The sequence below is a fragment of the Cebus imitator genome, unplaced genomic scaffold, assembly GCF_001604975.1.
Source record: "Cebus imitator isolate Cc_AM_T3 unplaced genomic scaffold, Cebus_imitator-1.0 Scaffold75, whole genome shotgun sequence".
In the NCBI taxonomy this organism is placed as follows: domain Eukaryota; kingdom Metazoa; phylum Chordata; class Mammalia; order Primates; family Cebidae; genus Cebus; species Cebus imitator.
In genome coordinates, this window is record NW_016107390.1 from 690,613 (window position 1) to 717,096 (window position 26,484).

General features: G+C 55.9%; 1 protein-coding gene across 43 annotated transcripts in view; it reads left to right on the plus strand.

The window, feature by feature from the left end:
* Nucleotides 1-26,484, plus strand: part of OBSCN (obscurin, cytoskeletal calmodulin and titin-interacting RhoGEF) — a 174,023-nt gene that overhangs the window by 86,557 nt on the left and 60,982 nt on the right. For 20 of the 43 annotated variants that reach the window (XM_037739755.1, XM_037739768.1, XM_037739769.1 and 17 more), the window contains 20 exons: nucleotides 2,523-2,786; nucleotides 3,138-3,401; nucleotides 3,954-4,217; nucleotides 4,758-5,021; nucleotides 8,405-8,668; nucleotides 9,227-9,490; nucleotides 9,838-10,101; nucleotides 13,672-13,935; nucleotides 14,291-14,554; nucleotides 15,110-15,373; nucleotides 15,767-16,030; nucleotides 16,994-17,260; nucleotides 17,525-17,791; nucleotides 17,882-18,154; nucleotides 18,700-18,972; nucleotides 19,651-19,847; nucleotides 20,034-20,109; nucleotides 23,908-24,180; nucleotides 25,081-25,347; nucleotides 26,075-26,347. In XM_037739755.1, coding sequence (XP_037595683.1) covers nucleotides 2,523-2,786; nucleotides 3,138-3,401; nucleotides 3,954-4,217; nucleotides 4,758-5,021; nucleotides 8,405-8,668; nucleotides 9,227-9,490; nucleotides 9,838-10,101; nucleotides 13,672-13,935; nucleotides 14,291-14,554; nucleotides 15,110-15,373; nucleotides 15,767-16,030; nucleotides 16,994-17,260; nucleotides 17,525-17,791; nucleotides 17,882-18,154; nucleotides 18,700-18,972; nucleotides 19,651-19,847; nucleotides 20,034-20,109; nucleotides 23,908-24,180; nucleotides 25,081-25,347; nucleotides 26,075-26,347 — 5,070 coding nt within the window. The remainder of the gene's footprint in view (nucleotides 1-2,522; nucleotides 2,787-3,137; nucleotides 3,402-3,953; nucleotides 4,218-4,757; nucleotides 5,022-8,404; nucleotides 8,669-9,226; nucleotides 9,491-9,837; nucleotides 10,102-13,671; nucleotides 13,936-14,290; nucleotides 14,555-15,109; nucleotides 15,374-15,766; nucleotides 16,031-16,993; nucleotides 17,261-17,524; nucleotides 17,792-17,881; nucleotides 18,155-18,699; nucleotides 18,973-19,650; nucleotides 19,848-20,033; nucleotides 20,110-23,907; nucleotides 24,181-25,080; nucleotides 25,348-26,074; nucleotides 26,348-26,484) is intronic. The other 23 variants (XM_037739790.1, XM_017532027.2, XM_017532028.2 and 20 more) reach the window with 21 other exon arrangements.

The following is a 26,484-nucleotide window of genomic DNA, read 5'->3' on the forward strand; positions in this document are numbered from 1 at the left end:
GACGGGTGGGCGTGGGGAGGAGGTGATGGGTGACTGTGGGGAGGAGGTGACAGGTGAGGGTGGGGAGGAGGTGAGGGGTGACTAGGGAGGAGGTGATGGGTGGGTGTGGGGAGGAGGTGACGGGCAACTGGGGAGGAGGTGACGGGTGACTGGGGAGGAGGTGACTGGTGGGTGTGGGGAGGAGCAGCCACAGTGGCTGTCACATGACAGTCAAGTAGAGCAGCTGTGTGATTTGGAGGAAGGGGCTAAGAGTTTTGGAGATGGGGGCTCTGACCAGGACTGGATGTCCAGAGCCCTGTGGCCGACCCGGGGTGTCCTTGTGTGTGGGTGGTGGGAGTGGACCTCAGCCATGTTTGGGCCCCCAGGGAGGTGAGGCTGCAGAACTCCCCCTGGGCCCTGGACCTCTCAGTCATAGCTGGGAGAGGCTTCTAGCCTCAAGCCACCGGTGTTCTCAGTGGAAGGGGCACAGCCCCACTTGCCTGGCCTCCTGTGTCCGTGGCCCATGGCCCCTTGTGGCTGGTGGCGTGCTGTGGCTTGTGCAGGTGCTCAGGGCCTTGAAGGGCTTGGCTCGCTTCCATCAGGGAAAGCACGTGGGCTAAAGCCAGCCCAGAGGGAGGGCCCAGGCACCTTCGAGGCAGCGCAGGGAAGGGCTCCCCCTGGCTGAAGGGCCTTCTCGCCCAGGACTCTGGTGGGCTCCACTCACACTGCAAGGAGGGATCCCTCAGGCCAGTGGAGGGGCAGGGTCTGGGGGCCAGGCACGGCCGTCTGGACACCAGTGCCTGAAGCAGGTAGCTCCGGCCACAGGCACTGGTGTCGCAGACCTTTGTGGGAGGGCTGGCTGCCATGCTCCTCCAGCGGCATCGACAGAGCACAGCTTCCATGGCACGGAGGCGCCACACCACCGGGCTCGCCAGGATACCCATGAGGTCCACAGACTTCAGGCCCTGTCTTGTGGCTGTGTAGCATTTTGGAGAGATAGAGACCACAGGGGCGAGAGGCTCAGCTGCGTCCTCCTCAGACCGGTGACTGAAGAACAGATGACCAGGGTAGACCCCTGCCAGCTGCCTGAGGCAGTTGCTTCTGGAAGTGGGCGAGTTCTGAGGGAGCTTCAGGTGATGGGTGCCCTGCGGTCCCCGCTCTTGTTCCTGCTGAGAGGGCGCCCCTGCGTGCTGGGCGTTTCCACTGGACCCGGAAGCCCGGAGGATGCTTGAGCCAAGGTTCCCCTGGGGGCCTCCAGGGAGGCAGCCGGGCACTGAGGCCCCAGTCTCCATCTGGTGGGCTAGGAAGCCACCCAGCCCCAACGCACAGGACCCAGTGGCCCTCGTCTGTCCCTGTGATTCATGGCTAACTCTACGTGCCTGGCTGGATGGCTCCCTCGTGTGTTCAGTTGGTCGTTTCTTGTCTGCTGGATGCGTGCACCGGGGCACCTGCCACCTGGGGTCCCTGCCTGCGTCATTAACACAGTGACAGTCAAGGTGGAAGGCGGCACTCTCCTCTCCCCCAGCAGCAGGCTCCTTACCCCCCTTCTGCCCTAGGGCTCTGGCTGCAGGAGCAGCAGGAGCTGATAAGAAGCAGGAGCCTGGATGATTTCGTGGGAGACTTTTAGGCAGTGGACTTTGTGTCTCTTTCCTCCAGCTATCCATCAAAATCATGACTGGCTACAGTGGCTCACGCCTGTAATCCTAGCACTTTGGGAGTCTGAGGCAGGAGGATCACTCGAACCCAAGAGTTCCAGACTGACTTGGGCAACCCAGGGAGACCCCCTCTCTACAAAAAATACAAAATTTAGCTGGGTGTGGTGCTGTGCACCTGTGGTCCCAGCTGTTCAGGAGGCTGAAGTGGGAGGACTAGTTGAGGCCACAAGTTTGAGGCTGCAGTGAGCTGTGATGGCAACACTGCCCTCCAACCTAGGCGACACCCTGAGACCCTGTCTGAAAAAGGAAAAAATACGAAGCAACAATGAACCAGGGAGCCACAGCGTGGGCGGGCCGCAGTGTGCTGTAGCTGAGCACCAGGCTGGTCTTGGGCCCTGGAGCACCTCCCCGTCTCGTGGGGCCTGTGGCAGCTGTGTGTCTGCCATCATTTTGGGGTCCTCGCTAGGATTCCCGCTCCTCCGTTTCCCCAGCGGCTTTCCCCTGTGTGGTCGTGGCCAGTCTGTTCTCTGCACCCAGGGCACTGTTTCCCATCCATGTGTCTGTGCGTTAATTCCTGGTTCCCTCCAGCAAGGGAATGTGTCCTTGTTGAGTGTCCCCCGCTGTCTTCAGAGGGCCTTATGGTATTTGTGTCCCTCTAGCCCTGCCAGCCAGGTTCATAGAAAGTATGAGGCCTGAGGACGCCTCAGAAGGGGCCCCACCACAATGCTCCTGGGCTGGACTGTGGGAACCATAGTGCACAGCCTGTGCTCAGCGTGCCCCAGGAGTGGCCGCGTTCACATGGGTTCCCTGTCTTCTCTCTTTGACCATGTCCTGTGTCTTCTGTGGGCTCAGAGGGTGTGACTGTGGTCCTCTCTTTCTGATCCCCAGCCCTGCCGGCCAGGTTCACAGGGGGTCTGAGGAATGAAGAGGCCATGGAAGGGGCCACAGCCACGCTGCGGTGTGAACTGAGCAAGGCAGCCCCTGTGGAGTGGAGGAAGGGGCCTAAGAACCTCAGAGATGGGGACAGACACATCCTGAGGCAGGAGGGGATGAGGTGTGAACTGCAGATCTGTGGCCTGGCCATGGCGGATGCCGGGGAGTACTCGTGCGTGTGTGGGCAGGAGAGGACATCGGCCACGCTCACTGTCAGGGGTAAAGATCATGTGTGGTCTTGTGGACCTGTGGCGTGGTGTCTACATGTCACCGTGCCATCCTCATCTTCCAAATGTGGGACAGCCCCTGTGGCAAGCCCGGGCTTGTCTCCTCCACCTGATGTTCTCCAATGTCTCCTGCCTCCCCGGCTTCTTGTCCCAGAGGTGTCCTCACGCTCATCCCTCTGTGTTCTCCGTTCCTGCGGTCCATTTGCTTCCTCCTGTGTGAACGTTCATTTGCTTCACACATGATCCTTTGGTGGTTTGTGTGGTTCCTTGTGGGTGCCCATGTCCTGTCCACAGAGTTCTCCAGACAGTCTGATGATCTCAGCGACTGCTTGGTCCTTCCCAGCCCTGCCTGCCAGGTTCATAGAAGATGTGAGAAACCAAGAGGCCAGAGAAGGGGCCACGGCCACGCTGCGGTGTGAGCTGAGCAAGGCGGCCCCCGTGGAGTGGAGGAAGGGGTCTGAGAGCCTCAGAGATGGGGACAGATACAGCCTGAGGCGGGACGGGACCAGGTGTGAGCTGCAGATCCGTGGGCTGTCCGTGGCAGACACTGGGGAGTACTCGTGCGTGTGTGGACAGGAGAGGACTTCGGCCACTCTCACCGTTAGGGGTAAAGGCCACATGTGGCTAAGGAGAGCCGTCTTCTGGGGTCCACATATTGTTGTCACGCCGTCCGTCTGTGCTTGCCCCACGCCTGTCCCCGCATCTGCGGCACTCTTTCCCCATCACTCCGGAATCCCCTCCAGCCTCCAGAGCTATTGTGGGAACCAGGAGAAACTGGCCCTGCAGCCAGCTATCACCCCATATACCTGTATGGATGGGCTCTGTCATGTCGTCCTGTTGGCTTCTGTGCCTTGCCCTTCGTGCTGTCCTACCCTCCCCCACAGAGTGCTCCTGAGGCTCTCGTGGTCTTCGTGTGTGTCTGACATCCTCTGGCTCTGGCAGCATAAAGTGTGAGGCCTCAGGAGGCCACGGAAGGAGCCACAGCAACAGTGCTGACAGGCTGGAGCATGGGAAGCCCCCATCCACAGCCTGTTCTTAGCACACCTCCACGTGCCCTGTGTCCAGTTGGGTTCTGTGTCTTCTCTGTGCTATCCGTGTTCTGTCTCTTCCACATGCTCAGAGAGCATGAGTGTGTTCATATATTCTGACCCTCCCCCAGCTCTACCCATCAAGTTCACAGAGGGTCTGAGGAACAAAGAGGCCACAGAAGGGGCCACGGCCACACTGCAGTGTGAGCTGAGCAAGATGGCCCCCGTGGAGTGGCAGAAGGGGCATGAGACCCTCAGAGATGGAGACAGACACAGCCTGAGACAGGACGGGGTCAGGTGTGAGCTGCAGATCCGTGGCCTGGTGGTGGAGGACGCTGGGGAGTACCTGTGCATGTGCGGGAAGGAGAGGACCTCGGCCACACTCACCGTCAGGGGTAAAGGCCACAGGCGGCCAGGCAGTGCCATGCTCATGTCCACATGTTGATTTGACACGTCTGTCTGCCCGTGCCACATTCTCTCCCTGTGTATGTGCCTGCCTGTGTCTGTAACTGCGCAAGTGTCTTCCAGCCTTCGGTGCTGTTATGGGAAGCAGTAGGAAGCAGGCTCTCCAGCTGGCTTTTACTGCTTGCCTTCAAGGGCTCTGTTGACATTGTCCTGTTGAATTCTGTGTCTTCCATCCTGTCATATCTATCCCCTGATGTTCTCCAGATGACCTGATGTTCTCCATGTGTTTCTGGTCCTCTCTGAGCCTGCCAGACTCCTATAAAGGCTGAGGTGTGAGGAGGCCCCCGGAGGAGTCATGGCCATGTGCTGTGCAGCTGGTACTGAGGACGCCCCAGTTCACAGCCTGTGCTCAGCACGCCCATGTGGCCTGTGCCCCGTTGGATTCTGTGTTTTGTCTGTGCCCTCCACGTCCTTCCTATCTCTTCTATGTGCTCAGAGGTGATTGTATCTGTGTCTTCTGACCTCTGCAGCCCTGCCTTCCAAGTTCACAGAGGGTCTGAGGAATGAAGAGGCCACAGAAGGGGCCACGGCCATGCTGCAGTGTGAGCTGAGCAAGGCGGCCCCCGTGGAGTGGAGGAAGGGGTCTGAGAGCCTCAGAGATGGGGACAGATACAGCCTGAGGCGGGACGGGACCAGGTGTGAGCTGCAGATCCGTAGGCTGTCTGTGGCGGACACTGGAGAATACTTGTGTGTGTGCGGGCAGGAGAGGACATCGGCCACGCTCACCGTCAGGGGTAATGACCACATGTGGCCACCTGAGTGACTGCTGTCTCCTCCCACCTAACCCACATGGTCTCTGCTCTCCCAGTGCCTCCTGATATCATTGTCATCTCATTCAGTCACTCACCTGTGTGACACATCCCTCAAATGCACATGGAACCCGCTTGGATCACCTAATCTAAGGCCTAGGAATATGGACTCCAGGGGTGAATGGGGCAGGGACCCAAAGGAGAGCCCCACAGACAGACGTCAGGGTACAGGAGAGCTGCTGGGGCTGCTGGTGTCTTGCTGGGGCCTACACATGTGCATGGGCTCCGGGGCCCCAGGCCTAGAGGCTGTGCACGGTAGGGTTGGGGCTCAGCAAGAAGGTGGTCAGGCCAGGCCCCCCTAAATCTGCCGAGAGTGTTTGTTCCTTGTGGTCATGCCAGGCTTCTGAAGGACTGCTGCCTTCATCTGCTCAGCAGACGCAGCAGAGCACTGCATCTGAGTGGCTTCGCAGCAGATGTTTATTTTCTCAGACTTCCGGAGTCTGAAATTCCAAGATCAAGGAGTGACTCGGTTGGTTTCTCCTGAGGCCTCTTTTCTTGGCTTGTGGATACTCTCTGGTCGTATTGGATTGGGCCCACCCCAACAACGCCATTTTGCCTTTCAAAGATCCTATTTCAATACAGTGACATTGTGAAGTACTAAGGGTTAGGATTTCAACATACGGATTTGGAGAGAGGACTCAGTTCAGGCCATGACATTCTACCCTCTGGCTTCCCACAATTAATGACCTTCTAACATGCAAAATGCATTTACTCCTTCCTAACAGCCTGTAATCTTAACCCATTCCAGCATCAACTCAAAAATCCAAATCTCATGTGAATGTCGTCTAAGTCAAGTGTGAGGGAGGTGAAGTATGACTCGTCTTGAGGCAAAATTCTTCAATTGTGAAGTGTGAAACCAGACAAGTCTTGTGCTTCCAAAATGCAGTGGTGCAGGCATAGGATAGACATTCCTGGTTCAAGAGGGGGAAAGTTGGAAAGAAAAAAGGGTTATGGGTCTTATGCAGGCCTGAAACTAGAAGAGCAAATTTTACTAGATTTTAAGGCTAGTGATTGGGGACGATGGCTCATGTCTGTAATCCTAGCACTTTGGGTGGCCAAGGCAGGAGGATTACTTGAGGCCAGCATTCTAGACCAGCCTGGAAAGTATAGCAAGACCCCTTTTCTATGGTGATGCATACCTGGGGTTCCAGCTACTAGGGAGGCTGAGGCAGGAGGATCCCTTGAGCCTGAGAATTTGAGGCTGCAGTGAGCTATAATTGTGTCTGCACTCCAGCCTGGGTGACAGTGAGACCCCATCTCTATTTTTTTTGAAAAGCCTGAAAAATAATTCTCTTTGACTTAATTCCCAGTCCTCAATGCCAACCAGAGTATGGTCCCCAGTCTCTCAGACCTGGGTGACATCTTATCCACTCATCTCTGGGCAACAGCCTCTCCCCCTCGTTGTGGACAGAGGAGGCCCTGATCCCTGCACCCCTTGTGGCAGTGGCAGCCCTGCTGATGCCTTTGGGGCCATTCTTCCATTTTCTTGAAGGATAAGACATGTTTGCAGCCATGTAGTGATATTAGCTCATTCTGTAGAATCCCAGAAGTCTGACAGCCTTCTTTCATTTTATCCCACCTTAATCCAATTTACTCCAATTTGCTTGTGTAAGATTATCAAAAACTGAGTTGGCCTTCCATGCAATTCATGGAGGTTCACACCATCGGATAAGAGGCTTTTTCAGATAACTGCATCTCTATTCCTGGCTTCCGATGAGATGACTAATTGGATCCATAAATTGCACACCTGGTGCTTTAGCAAATGGTTGTCTAGCCACACCCTTGATGTTCTCTTCGGAACACAGTGTCTCATTTTTTTACCATGTGGATAGGCTGAAAAATTTCCAAAGCTTCAAATATTGATTCCTTTTTTTTTTTTTACTTAGAATTCTTCAATTTATTTCCCTCCTCTTGCACTTTACTATAAGCAAAAAAGAAAACAGGCTGCACTTTCAACACTTTACTTAAAAATCTCCTCAGCTAAACATGCAAAATTTTACTGTTTATCAGTCCCACCTTCCACACACAACAACACAATTTGGACACGTTCTTTGCCGCTTAATAATGAGGATCACCTTTCCTTTGCTTTCCAATAACCTGTTCTTTATTTCCATCTGAGGTCTGACCAGAAGGATCTTGAATGTCCATCTTTGCATGAACAGGTTGTTGATAGCAATCTAGGGTTTTTTCCAACATGCACTTCAAATGTCCAGCCTCTACCCACTACCCAGTTCCAAAGCAACTTCCACATTTTTAGGTAATTGTTACAATGGCACCCAACTCCTGGTACCAATATTTTGTTAGTTTTCTGACTAGAAGTCTGAGATAAAGTGTTGTTAGGTTGACTTCCTCTGAGGCTTCTCTCCTTGGCTTGTTGATACAGTCTTCTGTCTTTCATGTGGTCACCCCTCAGTGTGTGTCTGTGTCCTAATATCCTCTTTTTATAAGGACACCAGTCATATTGGATCAGGGCACATCCTAATAACCTCACTTAATGTTAGTTACCACTTTAAAGGCCCTATCTTTAATACAGTCACACTGAGGTTCTAGAGGTTAGATTTGAACGTATGAATTTGAGGGGACGCAATCAGATCGTAACAGAGGGTAATCAGGGTGGGCCTTGGTTCGTTGTACCTTGTGAGCTCTCACTCTGCCTGGAGTCAGGAGGGAAGAGAGGACGGCAGGTTGAAGAGTCGGAGTTGTGGTGTAGAAGCCACATCTGGAGTCTGTTGGGGGTTTCAGTGATTGAGCCAAGGCAATGTGTATCCAGTAAGGTCAGGACAGGAGTAGTGAGGTGGAGACAGCAGGGCCTTGTGTGGGCTGGGATGGTGGGCAGTGAGCCCAGGAATGCCTGTTCATGAGCAGTGCCAGAGGGACGCCCTGCTTGGGATGGGTATCTCCTGTGTGAGAATGGGTTGCAGGTGTCAGGGCAGGGAGGTGCATCCTATGAGGCTGGAGGGGGTGAGGGTGGAGGGAGAGGGAGAGAGGGAGGGAGGGAGGAAAGAGGAGAGAGATACATCACATTATTGCATATGTGGGTTGCAAGTTGGAAGAGTTTGTCTTTCTTCCTAGTAATGATAGGATATGGGTAGGACAAGATGCCTTTTGAGAAAAGATCCAGGATGGAACCCATCTCCCAGCTAATCCATACCTCAGAGGCAGAATGCAGGAAGACCTCACTCTCACAGTTTTTGGTCCTCCTTATCCCATGTCCTCGGGATCTCCTTCTGTTTCCCTCTTGGATGTTCAGGTGCATCCCTCAGATCTCCAGAGGGTTTGATGACTTCTGTCCATGTGACCCTTCCTAGCCCTGCCTCCCAGATTCACTCAAGATCTGAAGTCCATGGAGGCCTCAGAAGGGACCACGGCTGTGCTGCAGTGTGAGCTGAGCAAGGTGTCCCCTGTGGAGTGGAAGAAGGGTCCTGAGACCCTCAGAGATGGGAGCAGATACAGCCTGAAGCAGGATGGAACAAGGTGTGAGCTGCACATCCACAGCCTGGCTGTGGCTGATGCTGGGGAATACTCGTGTGTGTGTGAACAAGAGAAGACCTCAGCCATGCTCACCGTCAGGGGTAAAGTCCACATGTCCAGAGCCACATTCTGGTGTCCAGTTGTTCACTTCCTGTTGTCAATTTCTGCTCATTGCATGGTCTCCCCAGACTGCGACACTGTTTACATCATGCCATGCTGTCCCTTCCAGCTTCCTGGGCTGCTCAAGGAACCAGAAGAAACACATCTACGTCCAGATTCCTACCCCTGTGATACCGCGGGCCCTGTCCTATCAGATTGTGTCTGTCCTTCATCTTGTCATGTCCTATCTACCAGCGCTTTCAAGGAGTCTAACATTCTTGTTTTATGACCCTCTCTGGCCCTACATGACAGATTCATGTTATCTCTGAGGCCTGAGGAGCCCATGAAGGGGCCATGACTATGGTGTTACCCAGGCTGCACAGAGAGAATCTACAGCCTGTGCTTGGCATGCCCTACGTGTGGCATGCCCCACGTGCTTGGCATGCTCTATGTGTGGCCTGTGTTCAGTTGGGGTTTCTGTCTTCTCTGTGCCATCTGTGTCTTGTCTCTTTCATGTGCTCAGTGTAATTGTGTCCCTGTCTTTCTGATCCCTTCACCAGCCCTGCCTGCCAGGTTCACAGAGGGTCTGAGGAATGAAGAGGCCATGGAAGGGGCCACAGCCACACTGCAATGTGAGCTGAGCAAGGCAGCCCCTGTGGAGTGGAGGAAGGGCCTCGAGGCTCTCAGAGATGGGGACAGATACAGCCTGAGACAGGACGGGGCCATGTGTGAGCTGCAGATTCACAGCCTGGCTATGGCAGATACTGGGGTGTACTCATGTGTGTGTGGGCAGGAGAGGACCTCAGCTACACTCACTGTCAGGGGTAAAGATCCTGTGTGGCTTGTGGCTTGGTGTATACCCCTCTCTGTGTCACCGCCTTCTGCCTCCAAATGTGGCACAGCTCCTGTGGCAACCCTTGATTATCTGTTCTTTACCTGGGGCCCTCTAGGTATCTCCCGCCCCCCACCCTCCGTCTCATCAGGAGATGTCCTCCTGCTTATGCACATCCCTGTGTATTCTCTGTGCCTCCTGGGCCATTTGCCTTCTCACTGTTCCTTGCTCATCTTGCTGTGGTCCTTTAGTGGTTTGTGTGGCTCCTTATTAGTGTCCATGCCCTGTCCAAAGAATTCTCCAGTCTGAAGATGTCAGTGACTGTTTGGTCCTTCTCAGCCCTGCCTGCCAGATTCATAGAGGATGTGAGAAGCCAGAAGGCCACAGAAGGGGCTACAGTCACCCTGCAATGTGAGCTGAGCAAGGCGGCTCCTGTGGAGTGGAGAAAGGGGCCCAACACCCTCACAGATGGGGACAGACACAGCCTGAGGCAGGATGGGACCAGGTGTGAGCTGCAGATTCGTGGCCTGGTCATAGCAGATGCTGGAGAATACTCGTGCATATGTGGGCAGGAGAGGACCTCAGCCACGCTCACCGTCAGGGGTAAAGACCATGTGGCCACCTGAGTGACTTGTCTTCCCCCACCTAACCCACATGGTCTGTACTCTGTGCTCTCCCAGTGTCTCTAAATGTCGTTGACATCTTATTCAGTCACTCATCTGTGTGGTCCATCCCCCAAACGCACACTGAGAACCCACTTGGATGGCCTAATCTAGGACCTGGACATACAGACCCCAGAGGTGAATAGTGCAGGGTCCCCAGGAGGCACCAGCAAACAGGTGTCAAGATCCAGGAGAGCTACCTGGGGCCCCTGCCATTTTACAAGGGCCTGTGGATGTGCACCAGCTCTTGGGCCCCAGGCATTGGAGGTCAGGAAATGTATGTCCTTAGACAGACATAGCAATGGGTTCAGGCCAGGTGCCTCTTCAATCTGGCGAGTATTCTCATCTATCCTTGTGGTCATTCCAAGCTTCTAAAGGAGTATTGTCTTCATCTGCTCAGGCTGACATAACAAAGCACTGCAGACAGGGTGGCTCAAACAATAGAGATTTATTTTCTCAAGTATGGGGCTGAAATCGCAAGGTGTCAGCCCCTCTTCTTGTAGACAGCTGTCTTCTCCTCGTGTCTTCACGTGGTTGTCCCTCTGGGTGCATATGTGTGGCCTAACCTTCACGTGGTTGTCCCTCTGGGTGCATATGTGTGGCCTAACCTTCACGTGGTTGTCCCTCTGGGTGCATATGTGTGGCCTAACCTCTCTATAAGGGCACCTCTCTTTATAAGTCGTACTGGATTTGGGCCCACCGTAACAACCTCATTTTACCTTTCCGTGATCGTCTTTAAACACAGTGACATTCTGAGGCGTACTGGGGGTTAGGACATCAACGTATGCATTTTTCTGAGGCACAGTTCAGACCATAACACTCCACCACCGGATTCTGAAAATTCATGGCCGCCTCACATGCAAAATATGTTTACTTCTTCCTAACAGTCCCAGATCTTAACCAATTTCAGCACCAACTAGTCCAAATTGCCTCTAAATATCATCCGAGTCAACTGTGAGGGAGACTCATCCTGAGGCAAAACTTTTCTTCATTTGTGAAATCAAGACAAGTTATTTGCTTTGAAGTCACAATGGTGGGACAGGCATGGGATGGACATTCTTAATCAGGGAGAAACTGAAAAGGAAAAATGAGTCATGGGCCCCAAGCAAGGTATAACCCAGCAGGACAAATATCATTAGGTTTTAAGGCTTTGGATGAATGCCCTGTCCTCTGGACCCAACAGGGTTGCAATTCTACCCCCTCAGCCCTGAGTGGAGGTGCCTGGCTCTCTGTAACTGAGGAGAAGAAAGCTTTACTCCCAGGACTGTGCCCTCTAGCCCCTGGTTATACTGCCATTGCTGTCAACCTCAGAACCAACTATTGGGTCATTATTCCTTTTTCTTGCAGAATATCCTGCTTATATCCAGGTAGCTCTATTGGCCTATCCTGTATATTCTCAGAAGTCTGACAGCCTTCATTTGTCCCATCTCTGTTCTAATCAGTTCAAGCTAGCAGCATTTCCTCTAGTCTAAAGATCACAGAAACCTTGTCCCATGTGATCCATGTAGGCGAAACCCACAAGACAAGAAAGTTCTCTACAGATCTTTCCTTGATCATCTCATTTCTATTACTGGCTTCTGCTGAGAGGGCTGAATGGATCCGTAAACCACACACCTGATTTGTATAGCAAATGGTTGTCCAACCTTGATATTTTCCCCAGAACATGCTTTCTCATTTTTTTGCAGTATGTATAGGCTGCAAATTTGTCCATATCTTCAAGCTCTGGTTCCTTTTTGCTTAACAAATCCTTTTTGAATTTATCTTTCTCTACTTACATTTTCATATTGGAGAGAAACAAGGCTAAGCTTTCAATTCTTTGCTTAGAACCTTCCCCAGGTAAATATACCCAATTTTGTTGTTTGCAAGTCCTGCCTTCCACAAAATGCTAGAATAAAATTTGACCAGATTCTTGGTCACTTTATAACCATGATTGTCTTTCTCCAGTTCTTAAGAACATGTCCCCATTGTCATCTGAGGCTTGACCAGAATCACTTAACACCCATGTCTTCACCAACAATTGCTGCCTGGCAAGCACTGCTTTTTGGCGTGCACCTAAAATATCTTTCAGCCACTTCCCATTACCCAATTGTAAAGCCACATCCACATTTATATGTATTTGTTACTTTGGAACCCCACTCCTGGTACCAAAGTTTGAATTTGTTTGCTTGGGGTACCATAAAGAAAGTATCATAGACTGGGAGGTATAAATAACAGAAATTTATTTCCTCACCATTCTAGTGGCTAGATGTTTGAGATCCAGGTGTCAGTAGGGTTGGCTCCTTCTGAGGCTTCTCTCCTTGGCTTGTAGACACTGTTTTCTCTGAGTCTTCACTGGTCCTCTGTGTTTGTGTCCTAATTTCCTTTTATTATAAGGGAAGCATTTATATTGGATTAGGTGCCACCCTTATGATCCCATTTAGCATTAATCACTCCTTTAAAGGCCCTATCTCAAAAATAGTTGTATTCTGAAATAGTGGAAGTTAGGACTTCAATATTTGACTTTTGTGGAAGCACAGCCCATAGCAGGCTTTGGCTATGTAATTGGGTTGGGCCTTGGTTTGCTAACTTGTGAGCCCTCTGCCTGGAGTCAGGAGGGAGGAGAGAATGGTAAATTGGAGGTTCAGAGGTATAGTTAGAGGCCACATCTGATACCTGTCACGATCTCGGTGATATGAGCCGGGGTAGTATGTGGGAATGTGGATTCAGTAGGGTCAGGCCAGGAGCATATTGGATGGAGGCAGCAGGGCCTTGTGTGGGCTGGGATGTTGTATGGTGAGTCCAGGTATATCCGGGCATGAGCAGTGCTGGATGGAAGCTCTGTCTGCTCAGATTGTCTCTTGTGTGAGGGATGACAATGGGACAGTGGATGTTGGGACCTGAAGATGCCTCCTGAGTCATCATAGAGAGATGCTCATCACATTATTGCATATGTGATGAGCAATTGCAAGTTGGAGGAGCCTGTCTTGCTTCCCCATAATGAAAGTTCATGGGTAGGACAAGATGCCTTTTGAGAAGAGATCCAGGATGGAGTCCATCTCCCACCAGTCTGCACCTTACAGGCAGAATATAGGAAGATCTCACTGTCAAATGCATTTTGGGCCTCTTCATCCCAAGTCTCTCCAGCCTTCCTGCTTCTTTTTCCTTCTTGGATGTTCAGGTGTGTCCCTCAGATCCTCCAGAGGATTTGATTGCTTCTGTCCATGTGACCCTTCGTAGCCCTGCCTGCCTGGTTCACTCAAGATCTGAAGACCAAGAAGGCCTCAGAAGGGGCCACGGCTCTGCTGCAGTGTGAGCTGAGCAAGGTGGCCCCTGTGGAGTGGAAGAAGGAACCTGAGACCCTCAGTGATAGGGTCTGTTCCTCCTGTGCCATGTGCTTTCTCACCCTCTGTACCTTTGCTCATTCTGCCATGGTTCTTTGGTGGTTTGTGTGGCTCCTTGTGTGTGTCTGTGTCCTGTCCACAGAGTCCTCCAGACAGTCTGATGATCTCAGTGACTGCTTGGTCCTTCGCAGCCCTGCCTGCGAGATTCATAGAAGATGTGAGAAACCAAGAGGCCAGAGAAGGGGCCACGGTTGTACTGCAGTGTGAGCTGAGCAAGGCAGCCCCCGTGGAATGGAGGAAGGGGTCTGAGACTCTCAGAGATGGAGACAGATACAGCCTGAGGCAGGATGGGACGAGGTGTGAGCTGCAGATTCGTGGCCTGGCTATGGAGGACACTGGAGAGTATTTGTGTGTGTGTGGACAGGAGAGGACCTCAGCTACACTCACTGTCAGGGGTAAAGATCTTGTGTGGTCATGTGGACTTGTGGCTTGGGATCTACGTGTCTCTGTCACCACCTTCTGCTTCCAAAGGTGGCACTTCTGTGGTAACCCTGAGGTTGTGTTCTAACTGGGGTCCTCTGGTTATCTCCTGCCTCCACTTCTCCTCATCAGGAGACATCCTCCTATTCATGCCCATCCCTGTGTGTTCTCTGTTCCTCCTGGGCCATGTGTTTTCACACCTTTGGTACATTCATTTGCTCATTCTGCTTTGGTCCTTTGGTGGTTTGTGTGGCTCCTTGTGTGTGTCTGTGTCCTGTCCACAGAGTCATCCAGATAGTGTGATCTCAGTGACTGTTTGGTCCTTCCCAGCCCTGCCTGCCAAATTTATAGACAACATGACAAACCAGGAGGCCACAGAAGGGGCCATGGCCACGCTGTGGTGTGAACTGAGCAAGGCGGCCCCTGTGGAGTGGAGGAAGGGACCTGAAACCCTCCGAGATGGGGACAGATACAGCCTGAGGCAAGACGGGACCAGGTGTGAGCTGCAGATTCGTGGTCTGGCTGTGGCAGATGCTGGGGAGTACTCATGTGTGTGTGGGCAGGAGAGGACCTCAGCCACACTCACCATCAGGGGTAAAGATCACATGTGGCCAAGTAAAGCCACATTCTGGTGTGCCAGTATTGACCTCATCCCATCCATCTTCACTCATTCTGTGTTGTCTCCCTGTGTGCATGTCACCCTGTTCCCATAATTGCACAGAATCCCTTCCAGCCTCCTGGGCTGTTGTGGAAACCAGGATAAAGCAGCATCTCCAGTCAGCCCCCACCTGTGTTCCAGCATAGGTTCAGTCACATTGCCCTATTGGCTTCTGTATGTTGTTCTCCATTCCTTTGTATCCTGTCCACCAAAGTGCTCCAGATGATCTGATTTCCACATGCATCTGGCCCTCTCCAGCTCTATGTTTGCCAGATTCATACAAAGACTGAGGTGTGAGGTGGCCATGGAGGGGCCGTGGTCATGTGCTGTACAGCCTGGACTGAAGGAAGCCACAGTACACAGCCCGTGGTCAGCACATCCCGACGTGGCTCATGTCCATTTGGGTTCTGTGTCTTTTCAGTGTTGTCCATGTCCTGTCTCTTCTGTGGGCTCAGAGGCATGATTGTGTCCATATATTCTGACCTCCCCAGCCCTGCCTGCCAAGTTCACAAAGGGTCTGAGGAATGAAGAGGCCACAGAAGGGGCCATGGTCATGCTGCGGTGTGAACTGAGCAAGGCGGCCCCTGTGGAGTGGAGGAAGGGACCTGAACTCCTCAGAGATGGGGACAGACACAGCCTGAGGCAGGACGGGTCCAGGTGTGAGCTTCAGATCCGTGGCCTGGCTGTGGCAGATGCCGGGGAGTACTCATGCATGTGCGGGCAGGAGAGGACCTCAGCTATGCTGACTGTCAGGGGTAAAGGTCCTGTGTGGCTGGGTGTTTATGTTATCTCTGCAGATAACTTGGTGTTTACATGTTATCTTCTACCTCTGTCTCTCTGTGTGCCACCTTCTGTGTCTCAGTGTGGCATGGTCCTGTGGCAACCCATGGTTGTCTGTCCTCTAACCAGGTCCTCTGGGCATCTCCCACCTCCCCATCTTGTCCAGGAGGTGTCCTCATGCCCATGTCCTTCTCCACGTGTGTTCTCTGTTCCTCCTGGCCCATTTATTTCCTCCTGTGTGAACGTTCATTTGCTCCTTCACGTGTGGTCCTTTGGTGGTTTGTGTGGTTCCTTGTGGGTGCCCATGTCCTGTCCACAGAGTTCTCCAGACAGTCTGATGATCTCAGTGACTGCTTGGTCCTTCCCAGCCCTGCCTGCCAGGTTCATAGAAGACGTGAGAAGCCAGGAGGCCAGAGAAGGGACCACGGCCACGCTGCAGTGTGAGCTGAGCAAGGCGGCCCCCGTGGAGTGGAGGAAGGGGTCTGAGAGCCTCAGAGATGGGGGCAGATACAGCCTGAGGCAGGACGGGACCAGGTGTGAGCTGCAGATCCGAGGGCTGTCTGTGGCAGACACTGGGGAGTACTCGTGTGTGTGCGGGCAGGAGAGGACATCGGCCATGCTCACTGTCAAGGGTAATGACCTCACGTGGCTGCATGGACTGATGCGGGTGTGTAGTCTCCTCCGTGTACAGTCACGGGCACCACACACCTCCTTGCGGGTGCTTGTTTCCTCTGCCTCCTGCGGTTTCCTCTGTCCCCTCTGCTCATGGGTCCCAGTGTTATCCTGTGCCCTGGTGTCTGTACTGAGCTCCAGCCATGTGACCTCGGGTACCAGTCATGGTGGTAGGGAAGGAATTCCTGCCTTGTTGCCTTCCCCCTGCCTCCCATCACCCCCTAGTCAATCAACTTTCTGCCAGTCTTCATTTGAGCCCTGCAGTCTCAGCCACAGGGTCTCATGTCCTCAGGAGGAGGCCTCTGGTGCCTAGCAAAGGGAGGCGGGACCTAGAGCCCTGGGACCTGCATGCTGGCCCTAGTTGTGTGTAGCCTTGTGGGGCAAACAGTCCCCACGGCACCTGAGGGCCTAAGGGGACCTGGTCCCTGCCCTGGAGTCTGGGGGCCATGGCCCCACTCTGCAATCTGAATATATATCTGTGCCCTGGGGCTTGGATGCCCAGGAAAGGAAGACGGAACCTATAGCCCCAGGCCCTGGCGTCGGCCTGGGATCTGGGGGACTCAGCTCTGCCCTTGGGTCTGGGGCACAGGGCTTCACCCAGCAGCTCTCCAGCCAGCTCCCACCTGTGTACCGGGGAGGAGTACACACCCCTGCCCTGGGGCCTGGGGGCTCTGGCCCTGTGGGGGGTTGCGGGTGGGGTCCTGGGCGAGAGGCCAGCCTCCTGAGCCCCTCCCTGCTTTCCCACCGCTCTGCCTCCTCACTCCCGAATCGCAGACCAGTGGTCCCCACTGCCATCTGAGGCAGCACCGCCTGTGAAGCCAGGCCAGGGAGCTGGGGGGAGCCCAGGCCTGGAGAGCGATGCCTGGTGCAGATCTGGAGCTGACCCTGCCCCTGCCCCTGCCCCTGCCCCCTGCCTGCTGCAGCCCCACAGCCCGTGTTCCGGGAGCCGCTGCAGAGTCTTCAGGTGGAGGAGGGCTCCAGTGCCAGCCTGCAGTGTGCGCTGTCTGAGCCCGCCGCTGCGGTGGTCTGGAGCAAGGGCGGCCTGGAGCTGCAGGCCGACGGGCGCCGGGAGCCACGGCTTCGGGGCTGCATGGCGGAGCTGGTGTTGCGGGACCTGCTGCGTGAAGACGCCGGCGAGTACACCTGCACCTGTGGCTCCCAGAGCACCAGCGCCACCCTCACCGTCACAGGTGGGCTCCCAGGCTGGCCTGGCCCAGGATCTAGTGCAGTTCCAGTGCTCTGAGCTGACCCTTGGGGCTGCCTCCCCACCTGGGGGTCCCAGTTGAGGAGACGGCTCCACAGGGTGGGGGTCGGACCTGGCCCAAGGCCCTGCTCCTTCCCAGTAGCTGCTCTATGCGGTTCCCCTCCCCACCCTTCCCTGTGTCACGCCCGCTGTGCGTTCCCCGTTATAGCCCTTCAGGGACCTGCTCTCATGCCCCGCTCCTCCCCCACAGCGGCACCTGTGCAGTTCCTCCAAGAGCTGCAGCCCCAGGAGGTGGACGAGGGAGACACGGCGCACCTGCGCTGTGAGCTGAGCCAGGCGGGTGCCAGCATGGAGTGGCGCAAGGGCTCCCTGCAGCTCTTCCCTTGTGCCAAGTACCAGATGGTTCAGGACGGGGCCGCTGCGGAGTTGCTGGTACGCGGTGTGGAGCAGGAGGACGCGGGTGACTACACGTGCGACACGGGTCACATGCAGAGCACAGCCAGCCTCTCCGTTCGTGGTGAGCTGCTCGCCAGCCCTGCCTCCCACAGCCCTTCACCCTTGGTCAGTGGCCAGGGGCACTAAGTGTGCCTTCCTGCATCTCCCCCAGTCCCCAGGCCCAAGTTCAAGACCCGGCTGCAGAGCCTGGAGCAGCAGACGGGTGCCGTAGCCCGGCTGTGCTGTCAGCTGAGCGACGCAGACCCGGGGGCCACGGTGCAATGGCTCAAGGAGGGCATGGAGCTGCACGCGGGCCCCAAGTATGAGATGAGGAGCCAGGGGGCCATGCGGGAGCTGCTGATCCACCAACTGGAGGCAAAGGACACGGGCGAGTATGCCTGCGTGACAGGTGGCCAGAAAACCTCTGCCTCCCTCAGGGTCACAGGTGAGCCTTGGGGCCTCCGGGAGGAGAGGGGGAGCAGCTCCCTGCCATCCACCCCTCATGGTGGCCTTCTGGGTGCACCTGAGCCCTGCTCTCACGCTGTCCTCCTCCTCACCCCCGCACCTCCCAGTGTCCCTGTCGGGGATCTCTGGGAAATAGGCTGTGGCCCCTCAAGCCCCCCTGCGGCCGGCGTGTGGGTGCCCTGCTGACCGCTCCTGTTTCTCCCGCAAGCCTTGCCTCCCTGCTGTGCTGGACAGGGTGGGGCTGCAGTATTCGAGTAGACAGGCTCCCACGACCCTTCCCAAGGATTCCTCAGACACAACTTCCTCTTGGCCTACACCCCTGGCCCAGGTTCTGTCCCTGAAGAGCTGTCATGGTGGGATCTGTGCTTGTGAGCACATCAGGGGACGGAAACCATGTGGGACAGATGGGCCGTGGCAAAGGAGTGTGAGGCTGCCCAGGAAGGCTTCCTGGAGGAGGAGGCATGGGATTTTGGCCTGGGCTCTTTTACTTGGCTGGTAAAGGGGACCCTCTCACCTCACCCCCAGAGCCCGAAGTGACCATTGTGCGGGGGCTGGTTGACGCGGAGGTGCTGGCCGACGAGGATGTTGAGTTCAGCTGCGAAGTGTCCCAGGCTGGAGCCACAGACGTGCAGTGGTGCCTGCAGGGCCTGCTGCTGCAAAGCAACGAGGTGACAGAGGTGGCCACGCGGGATGGCCGAGTCCACATCCTGCGGCTGAAGGGTGTGACGCCTGAGGACGCCGGCACTGTCTCCTTCCACGTGGGCGGCCATGCTTCCTCCGCCCAGCTCACTATCAGAGGTAGCCGCAGGCAAGCCCCACCAGTGACTGCACTGGGGACGCAGACAGACAGCAAACGTCCCTGCCTTTGAAGCCCAGGGGCCTGGCAGGGAGGGGGACCTGTGAGCTGGCACTTCAGGGTGGCCCCAGGATGTCAGGGGAGAGTGGGGTAGATGGCCGTTGGCTTCCCATAGGTTGACACAGTGTTGGAGTTTGGGTCTTGGCCCTCGTGGGGGCCACTGCAAACCGGGGTCACTGCAAGCCATAGCCCACTCTCAGCCGTCAGTCATCTGCACCGTCTCCTCTAGTTCTCACCCGGGTCCCATTTACCCACCTGTCATCCATCCTTCCATCCATCCATTTATCCATTCACCCATCCATCCACCCATTCACCATCCGTCCTTCATCTCTCTAATCCATTGATCCATCCGCAGTCCTATTTATCCATTAATCAGCCATCCATCCATCCACCTATTATCCATCCATTCATTCCTCCATTGATCCATTTACCCTTCCACTGTCCATCAGAGCAGACTCTGCCTGCAGCTGGAGTGGAGAGCTGAGAACAGACCCCCATGTGCTTATCTTTGTGCATTTGGGGAGGATACCCAGGGATGGACTCCCAGGACAATAAGACTCTGCTGATTGAGGGGGTACCTCAGATGCTGAGGCTGACACCCATGCGTCCCCTGTGTCCAGCTCCTGAGGTGACCATCCTGGAGCCCCTGCAGGACGTGCAGCTCAGCGAGGGCCAGGATGCCAGCTTCCAGTGCCGGCTATCCAGAGCGTCAGGCCAGGAAGCCCGCTGGGCTTTAGGAGGCGTGCCCCTGCAGGCCAACGAGATGAACGACATCGCTGTGGAACAGGGCACACTCCACCTGCTCACCCTGCACAAGGTGGGGCCCCTGGGTCCCATGCGTACCAGGATGGGGATGCTTCCCACTGCATTTGGGAAGGTCTTTCACCAGGGGTGTGTTGGGGGGGTGATGAGCCCCTGTCATGGAGGTCTGGCAAGATGGCTGGGCTCCTCCTGGTCGGGATGGGGCTCCCAGGGTCAAGCATGTTTCTCCCTGATTCCTCAGGTGACCCTTGAGGATGCTGGAACTGTCAGCTTCCACGTGGGCACATGTAGCTCCGAGGCCCAGCTGAAAGTCACAGGTGGGCAGCCCCCTTCCACACCAGTCCCCCAGCTTCCTGGGCACCAGAATATCCTACCCATTGGTGCTGTCCGCGGGTGGGGGCAGAAATCTAAGACTTCCAAAAGTGATCTTGTCTTGGGGCTGGCAATTTTCCAACTCCTGGCCACTGAAGCCATGGACCAGAGAGGTCACTGGGGGTTAGGCTGGTGAAGATAGTCTTGAGAAATTCCAGGGCATGTGGGGGTCCCTCTCCGGGATTAATGCCTCTTGCAGGAGGGAGATGGGGGCCCAGCTGCCACAGGCTTGGGCCCTAAGGTAAGGCAGGACCTTCCTGACTTCCACCCTCCCGGTGCCGCCTCCTATGATACGGATGCAGGCACATGCCAACAGGCACATCCACGTTTACACACATCTGCCTGCCTCAGGCTCAAAGGTGCAGGTGCGAAAGCATGCCTGTGACAAGTGTACAGATTTGGGCAAGCGTGCGAAAGGATTTTAGGAACCTTCAGCTTGGATTATACCTTGCCCCCAGAGCTGGCCATCCCTGAGTGCTTGTCCTTGAGTGCTCTTCCCCAACTGTCCTACCCCTAGGCCTCAGTCAGGTCCCATCTGTGTCCTCATCATCTATCCATTCATCCATTTATCCATTCACCTATCCACCTTCCATCCATCTGCTATGTGTCATCAACCCGTCATTCATCTATCATCCATCCTTCTACCATCTGTCCATCAATCCATTCGAAATCCATCCATTCATCCATCCAGCATCCACACACCTACCGTCCGTGCATTCACCGTCCACCGTCCGTCCATCCACTTACTATTCATCTTTCCATCCTGCTGCTCATCCATTGATCCATCCGCATCCATCCCTCCACACACCCATCCGTCCGCTATTCATCCATTTACTATCCATCTATCCATCTGCTACCCATCCTTCCATTCATCTACCATCCACCCATCCATCCATCTAGTCACCTGTCTGCCATTCATCTACCCTTCCCCCATCCACTCACGTATTCATCATTCACTCAGCCACTATCCACCTGTCTTTCCATTCATTCACTGTCTACCCACCATCCATCATACATTCACAATCCAGCTCTATCCATTCATTCACAATGGAACATACCCTCTAAGCTCCTAACCAAGTCCTGAGCCTCACGATGGGATGGATGCAGTCTGCCCTCAGGGAGTCCCCAGTCCGTTGGGGGAGTTGGACATGGAGGTAGTGTGTCCTTCATCCTAGGTGCCACCTCCCACTCCCAAGTCATTAGGAGGAGACAGATGCACTCAGTTCTGTGGCCTGTGGGTTTGGGAAAGGATCCAGATGCCAGTGCCCTCCAGTTGAGTGATGAAGATGGGGAGTTGCCCAGGTGTCCTGAGCAGGGGCAGGATAGCAGGGGCCTGGTGTGGTCATTGCAGTGGGCAACTGTATGGAGCCGCATGGAGCTGGGCTGTGCTTTGGCCCCTGTCTTGGTGAGGGGCTCTCAGCCTGGGTGAGCTGGCTCACATACAGACACCTGGCTGTGACCTGTAGTAAGGGCCTGGGCACCGGTGTGTAAATGGGTGCCCATCCCAGGTAGGTGGTGTGGTGTAAGAGCTGGGAAACTGCTGGAGACAAGAATGGAAAGCTGGTGGAGCAAGATGAGGAGGTGGCCAGATGTGCACTTGGGGAAGACTGGAGGGCAGGCTGGGAGCTAGTGCTGGGGTGTCAGTGGTGCACGCGAGGGAGAGCGTGGAGGGGCTTCCAGTGGAAGGCCTGCTCGGGAGGGCGCAGGGGCTGATCTGCCTGGTGTGGCCCTGATGGGTGTCTGGTGTCTGGAAGTGCTCCCCACTCACGCTCCCTCACTCCATGGGATGCAAGTCTCTGGACTTCGCCAACTGCAGTTTCTCTCTCTTTGTGAGGAGGCTCACAGGAAGGCCTCGGGAAATTTTTCAGGGGCAAGCAAGGATGGAGGGCAGCAGGTGGTGGAATAAGCCTTTGGTTCTGTCTTCCTCTCTTGCCTGTGGTGTGCGGGGTTCAGCTGTGTGGGCACAGTAGCCTGGGCACGTTCTCCTCTGCCGAGACCACCCTGAGTTTCCGTCTGAGCGGTAGCTGGGTGGAGAAGGAGAGTGTGGAGGGCACAGGGCAGGCAGTGACCACACATGTCTGGACAGCCCCTCGAGCTTGGGCCCTGCTGTGTGACCAGGAGGGGAGTGGTTGCCACTCAACATTAGGGCCCTGGAATTCTGGACTGAAGGGACCTTGGAGGACATCTGGACAGACTGCCCTCTTGGGATGGGAGAAGTGTCTGCTTCCACACCCCCGGGACAGGGAGCTCATTTCTGAGGTGAACTCCCACCCTCTCACAGCAGCAGGCCCTGTGGCTGCTCCCTCCCAACCCACACTGGGTCAGACAAGGCACCAAATGCCAGAAAGAACCCCAGCCATGGGGCTCGGAGGTTGTGCTTCTGAGAAGGGCACGCGTGCCTGTCGTCAGCCTCCTGTGGGTGAGACCAGGCATGTTCTGAAGGGGTGTGTGGGGTGTGGGTCTGTGAGTTGGGGCTGAGCCCCTCTCCATAGGCTCACTGTGAGCAGCCTTTGTGTCTCCCTCTGTGATCAGGGTGGGCCAGCTGGCCTGGGTGGAGTTCTAGACCCTAGCCCTAGGTCACTCTCCCGGCCTGGGTGGTGCCGGCTCTGGCAGACCCCAGGGTGGCCCTGTACCAGTTGCTGGCCCCAGGCTATTCTAGCAAGTCCCACTTTTGGCAGGGGTGAGGGGGTGAGCTATGATGTAGCCTTAACCTCCTGGGCTCAAGCCGTCCTCCCACCTCAGCCTCACGAGGAGCTGGGATTACAGGCACAGGATGCCTCCACAAGGTCTTACCGTGTTGCCCAGGCTGGTCTTGAACTCCTGGGCTCAAACAGCCCTCCTACCTTGACCTCCCAAAGTGCTGGGATTATAAGCGTGAGCCACTGTGCCTGGCCAGTTCCCACGTCTGACACCAGTTCTACAGAACAACACGCTCGCTGTTTTTCTCCTGTTATTCCCTCAGCACAGAACACTCTGACCAGATGTCTGGGGGCCACACATGAAGCGATTCTCTAGCAGACAGCAACTGGCTGTCTACAATTCAGTTCAATTCTGATGCTTTCTACTTGGAGTTAGAGTCAGAGTTCACAGATTAAGGGCTCAGTCCGACAAGACTGCCCTCACTCAGATGCCAGTGGGAAGTCCCAGGCCACCCATACTTTTGACAGAACAGCTGTGAAATGGGGTTCCCACTACCCCTCCTTGAGTTTGGTTTACTTGCTAAGACAGCTCCCAGAATTCATAGAAACACTTGTATTGAGCAGCTGCTATAAAGGATACAGCTCAGGAACAGCCGTGTAGAAAAGATTTAAAGGGCAAAGACCTTCCATGTCCTCTGTGGGTGTGCCATGCCCCCAACTCTCCACGCCTTCACCAACCTGGGGACGCACCAAATCTCATTCAGAGTTTTCATAGAGCATCATCTCTGACCCCCTCTCCATGTCCTAGAGGAGGGACAGTGGGAAACTTCCAACCCTCTAAACACTTGGCCTTTCTAAAGGCCCATTCTGATGCTGTCCAGGACCCCTACCTGAGCCACCTCATTAACATAAACTCAGGTGTAGTCAAAGGAGCACACTGTGAACACTCAGGGACTTCTGAGGGCTTTAGAACCTCTGTGCCAGGAACCGAGGACAGAGACCCAATCTAGTGCCACACCCCCACACCAGTGAACCCTAAAGTGGCCCAGTCCTGTGGACTCCAGGGTGCCCTAGCCTGGCCCTTCTTCTTACCCTCCTGTGCAGAGGCAGCGCCGTGCCTGGTACGTGGCTTGCAGAATGTGGATGTCTTCGCGGGGGAGGTGGCCACGTTCTCCTGTGAGGTGTCTCACGCGGGTGGGCCGGAGGCCCGCTGGTGGCTGGATGGGACCCTGCTACAGGATGGCCCCCAAAGCGCCATCGCTGTGCGTGAAGGGACTTTTCACTCCCTCACGCTCTCAGGCCTGGGGGTGGCCGACTCCGGCACCATCACTTTCCGCGCAGGGGCCCTGGTCTCCATGGCCAAGTTGTTGATCAAAGGTATTGGCCGATGGGAATCCCCGCCATGCTGGCACTTTTGTGTGCTTCCTGCAGCCTCCTGGGATCAGGGATTGGCCCCCAGGGTCACAGGCTGGGCACCACTCTATGCATGCTGTCTGCCTGCAGCGGCACAGGTGGGCATGCAGGGTGGGTGAGAAGCCTGGGCTTAGGGACTGGTATAGCTGGACACCAGTCTGTGCCCTGCGGGTCACCACCTTGCTGGCTGCACGTGCCCAGCCGTGAAACCCAGTGCCTTGTGGAGGCAAGAGCAGCCCTGCGCAGCCTGCCCCTGCTCGCACCTGCTTCCCCCGCTGTGAGCTCAGGCTGGCTTTGTGCCCTTCTGGGAAAGAGCTGGCCATACAGGAGCCCCTCCCAGTGACTCACATGGTGCCTTTGCCCCCTGTACACCCTCATAGAAAATGTGGAAGGTTCACCCGGGTCCCAGGGGCGAACAGTCATTTGTGGAGTAGGATTTGGACAGGTGGAGATGGGACGGGGACCCCAAGAGAGATGGCATTAGGAGCGAGCTGGGCTGGGGCTCTGGCTCCTGAGCCAGGGTCAGAGGACATTTGGAGAGGGGGACTTTGGGGGCTGTGTGTCCCTTGGGGTAGTGTGCCCAGGGCCAGAGGGAAGTAGGGGCAAAAGGGACCAGGAGGGGCCCACCGGGAAAGAGAGCAAGCCCAACAGTGCTATCTGCCATGGGTGGGGGTAAGGCGTGTCTGCAGTGGATGGGTGGGCCCCCTTCCCTGGGCCATGTGCCTGGCGGTCACTGCCCCGCCATTGCTTGCCACAGCTCTGCGCTTGCTGCCACTGAAGCCGCTGACGCTGACAGCAGAGGGAGGGAAGGCTGCGGAGGCTCAGCCATGGGGGCTGACGTGTATCCGGCATGTTGGCCGACAGATCCTGTGGTGGAGGTGGTCAGTGCCATGCAGGACCTGGCTGTGGAGGAGGGCGGCTCGGCCGAGCTCCTCTGCCAGTACTCACGGCCTGTGCAGGCCACGTGGAAGACGGACGAGCGGGAGGTGCGTGCGGATGGGCGCCGTGTCATCATAGAGCAGGACTGGAACGTGGCCAGGCTGACCTTCAGGCCGGCCTTGCCCTGTGACAGTGGCATCTATTCTTGTGAGGCTGCGGGCACCCGCGTAGTGGCCCTGCTGCAAGTGCAAGGTGAGGCCGCCTGGGGGGCAGCCCCAGGCCCGGGGTCGCTTTGGCACAGCTTGGGCCACACAGTGACAGAGGAATGACAGGCGGTGTCTGGTAGTGCTGGGACGTAGGTGGCTCGGACAGGTGGCAACAGGCCCTGGAGGTGGCAGGCTCGCTGCACCAGAGCTGAGCTGTGGGCAGGCAGGGCGCGCACAGCTGCTGGGCTTGTGGCTTCCATGAGGAGTGTGTGGCCAAATTTGAGACTCCTAGACGTGAACCCACAGGATAATTAGAGAGGGAGGGGAGAGCGGAGGGCAGTGGACTTGGGAGGAGGTCTCTGGTTGGTGTGAGTCTGAGCAAGGCATCCCAGTGGCCAGGCAGCAGGTCTGGGAGCTCTGTTTGGGGTGCGGAGAAAGGGCTGTTCCCAGACCTGAAGCTGCAGCAGGGCCCTGGCGAGTAAAGCCCAGCTCGAGCCTCATGTCTGCGTTTGAGCCCAGTTGTGCGGTTGGCGAGTTTCTAGTCTCATAAACACCTGTGAGGTTTCTCACCTGTGAGGTCAGGAGCCCAGTGCCAAAGTGAGCAGGGCGTGGCGTGGAGGTGGTCAGTGCCATGCCCTGGACGCTGAGTGCCCCCCTCCACGTAGCCTCAGGGAAGGGGCATTTTGTTTGGCTTTTTGTAGTTTTCAGGGCTCTCCCCGGGGACGTGGGGACGCTGGAAGTGTAGACTGGTCTGAGACTCTCTCTCCCTGCAGCCAAGAACACGGTGGTGCAGGGGCTGGAGAATGTGGAGGCGCTGGAGGGCGGCGAGGCGCTGTTTGAGTGCCAGCTGTCCCAGCCCGAGGTGGCCGCCCACACCTGGCTGCTGGACGACGAACCCGTGCGCACCTCGGAGAATGCCGAGGTGGTCTACTTCGAGAATGGCCTGCGCCACCTGCTGCTTCTCAAAAACTTGCGGCCCCAGGACAGCTGCCGGGTGACCTTCCTGGCTGGGGACATGGTGACCTCTGCGTTCCTCACGGTCCGAGGTGACTGCGCGGTGTCGGTGCGGGGCAGGCAGGATCCCTCCCACTAGAGGCTGCGGTGGGCGGGCAGGCTGCAGAGGGCTGGGACTGGGGGCTCCGGCAGCAGAGGGGCATCAGGGGCGGAGGCCCTGGGGCTGTGG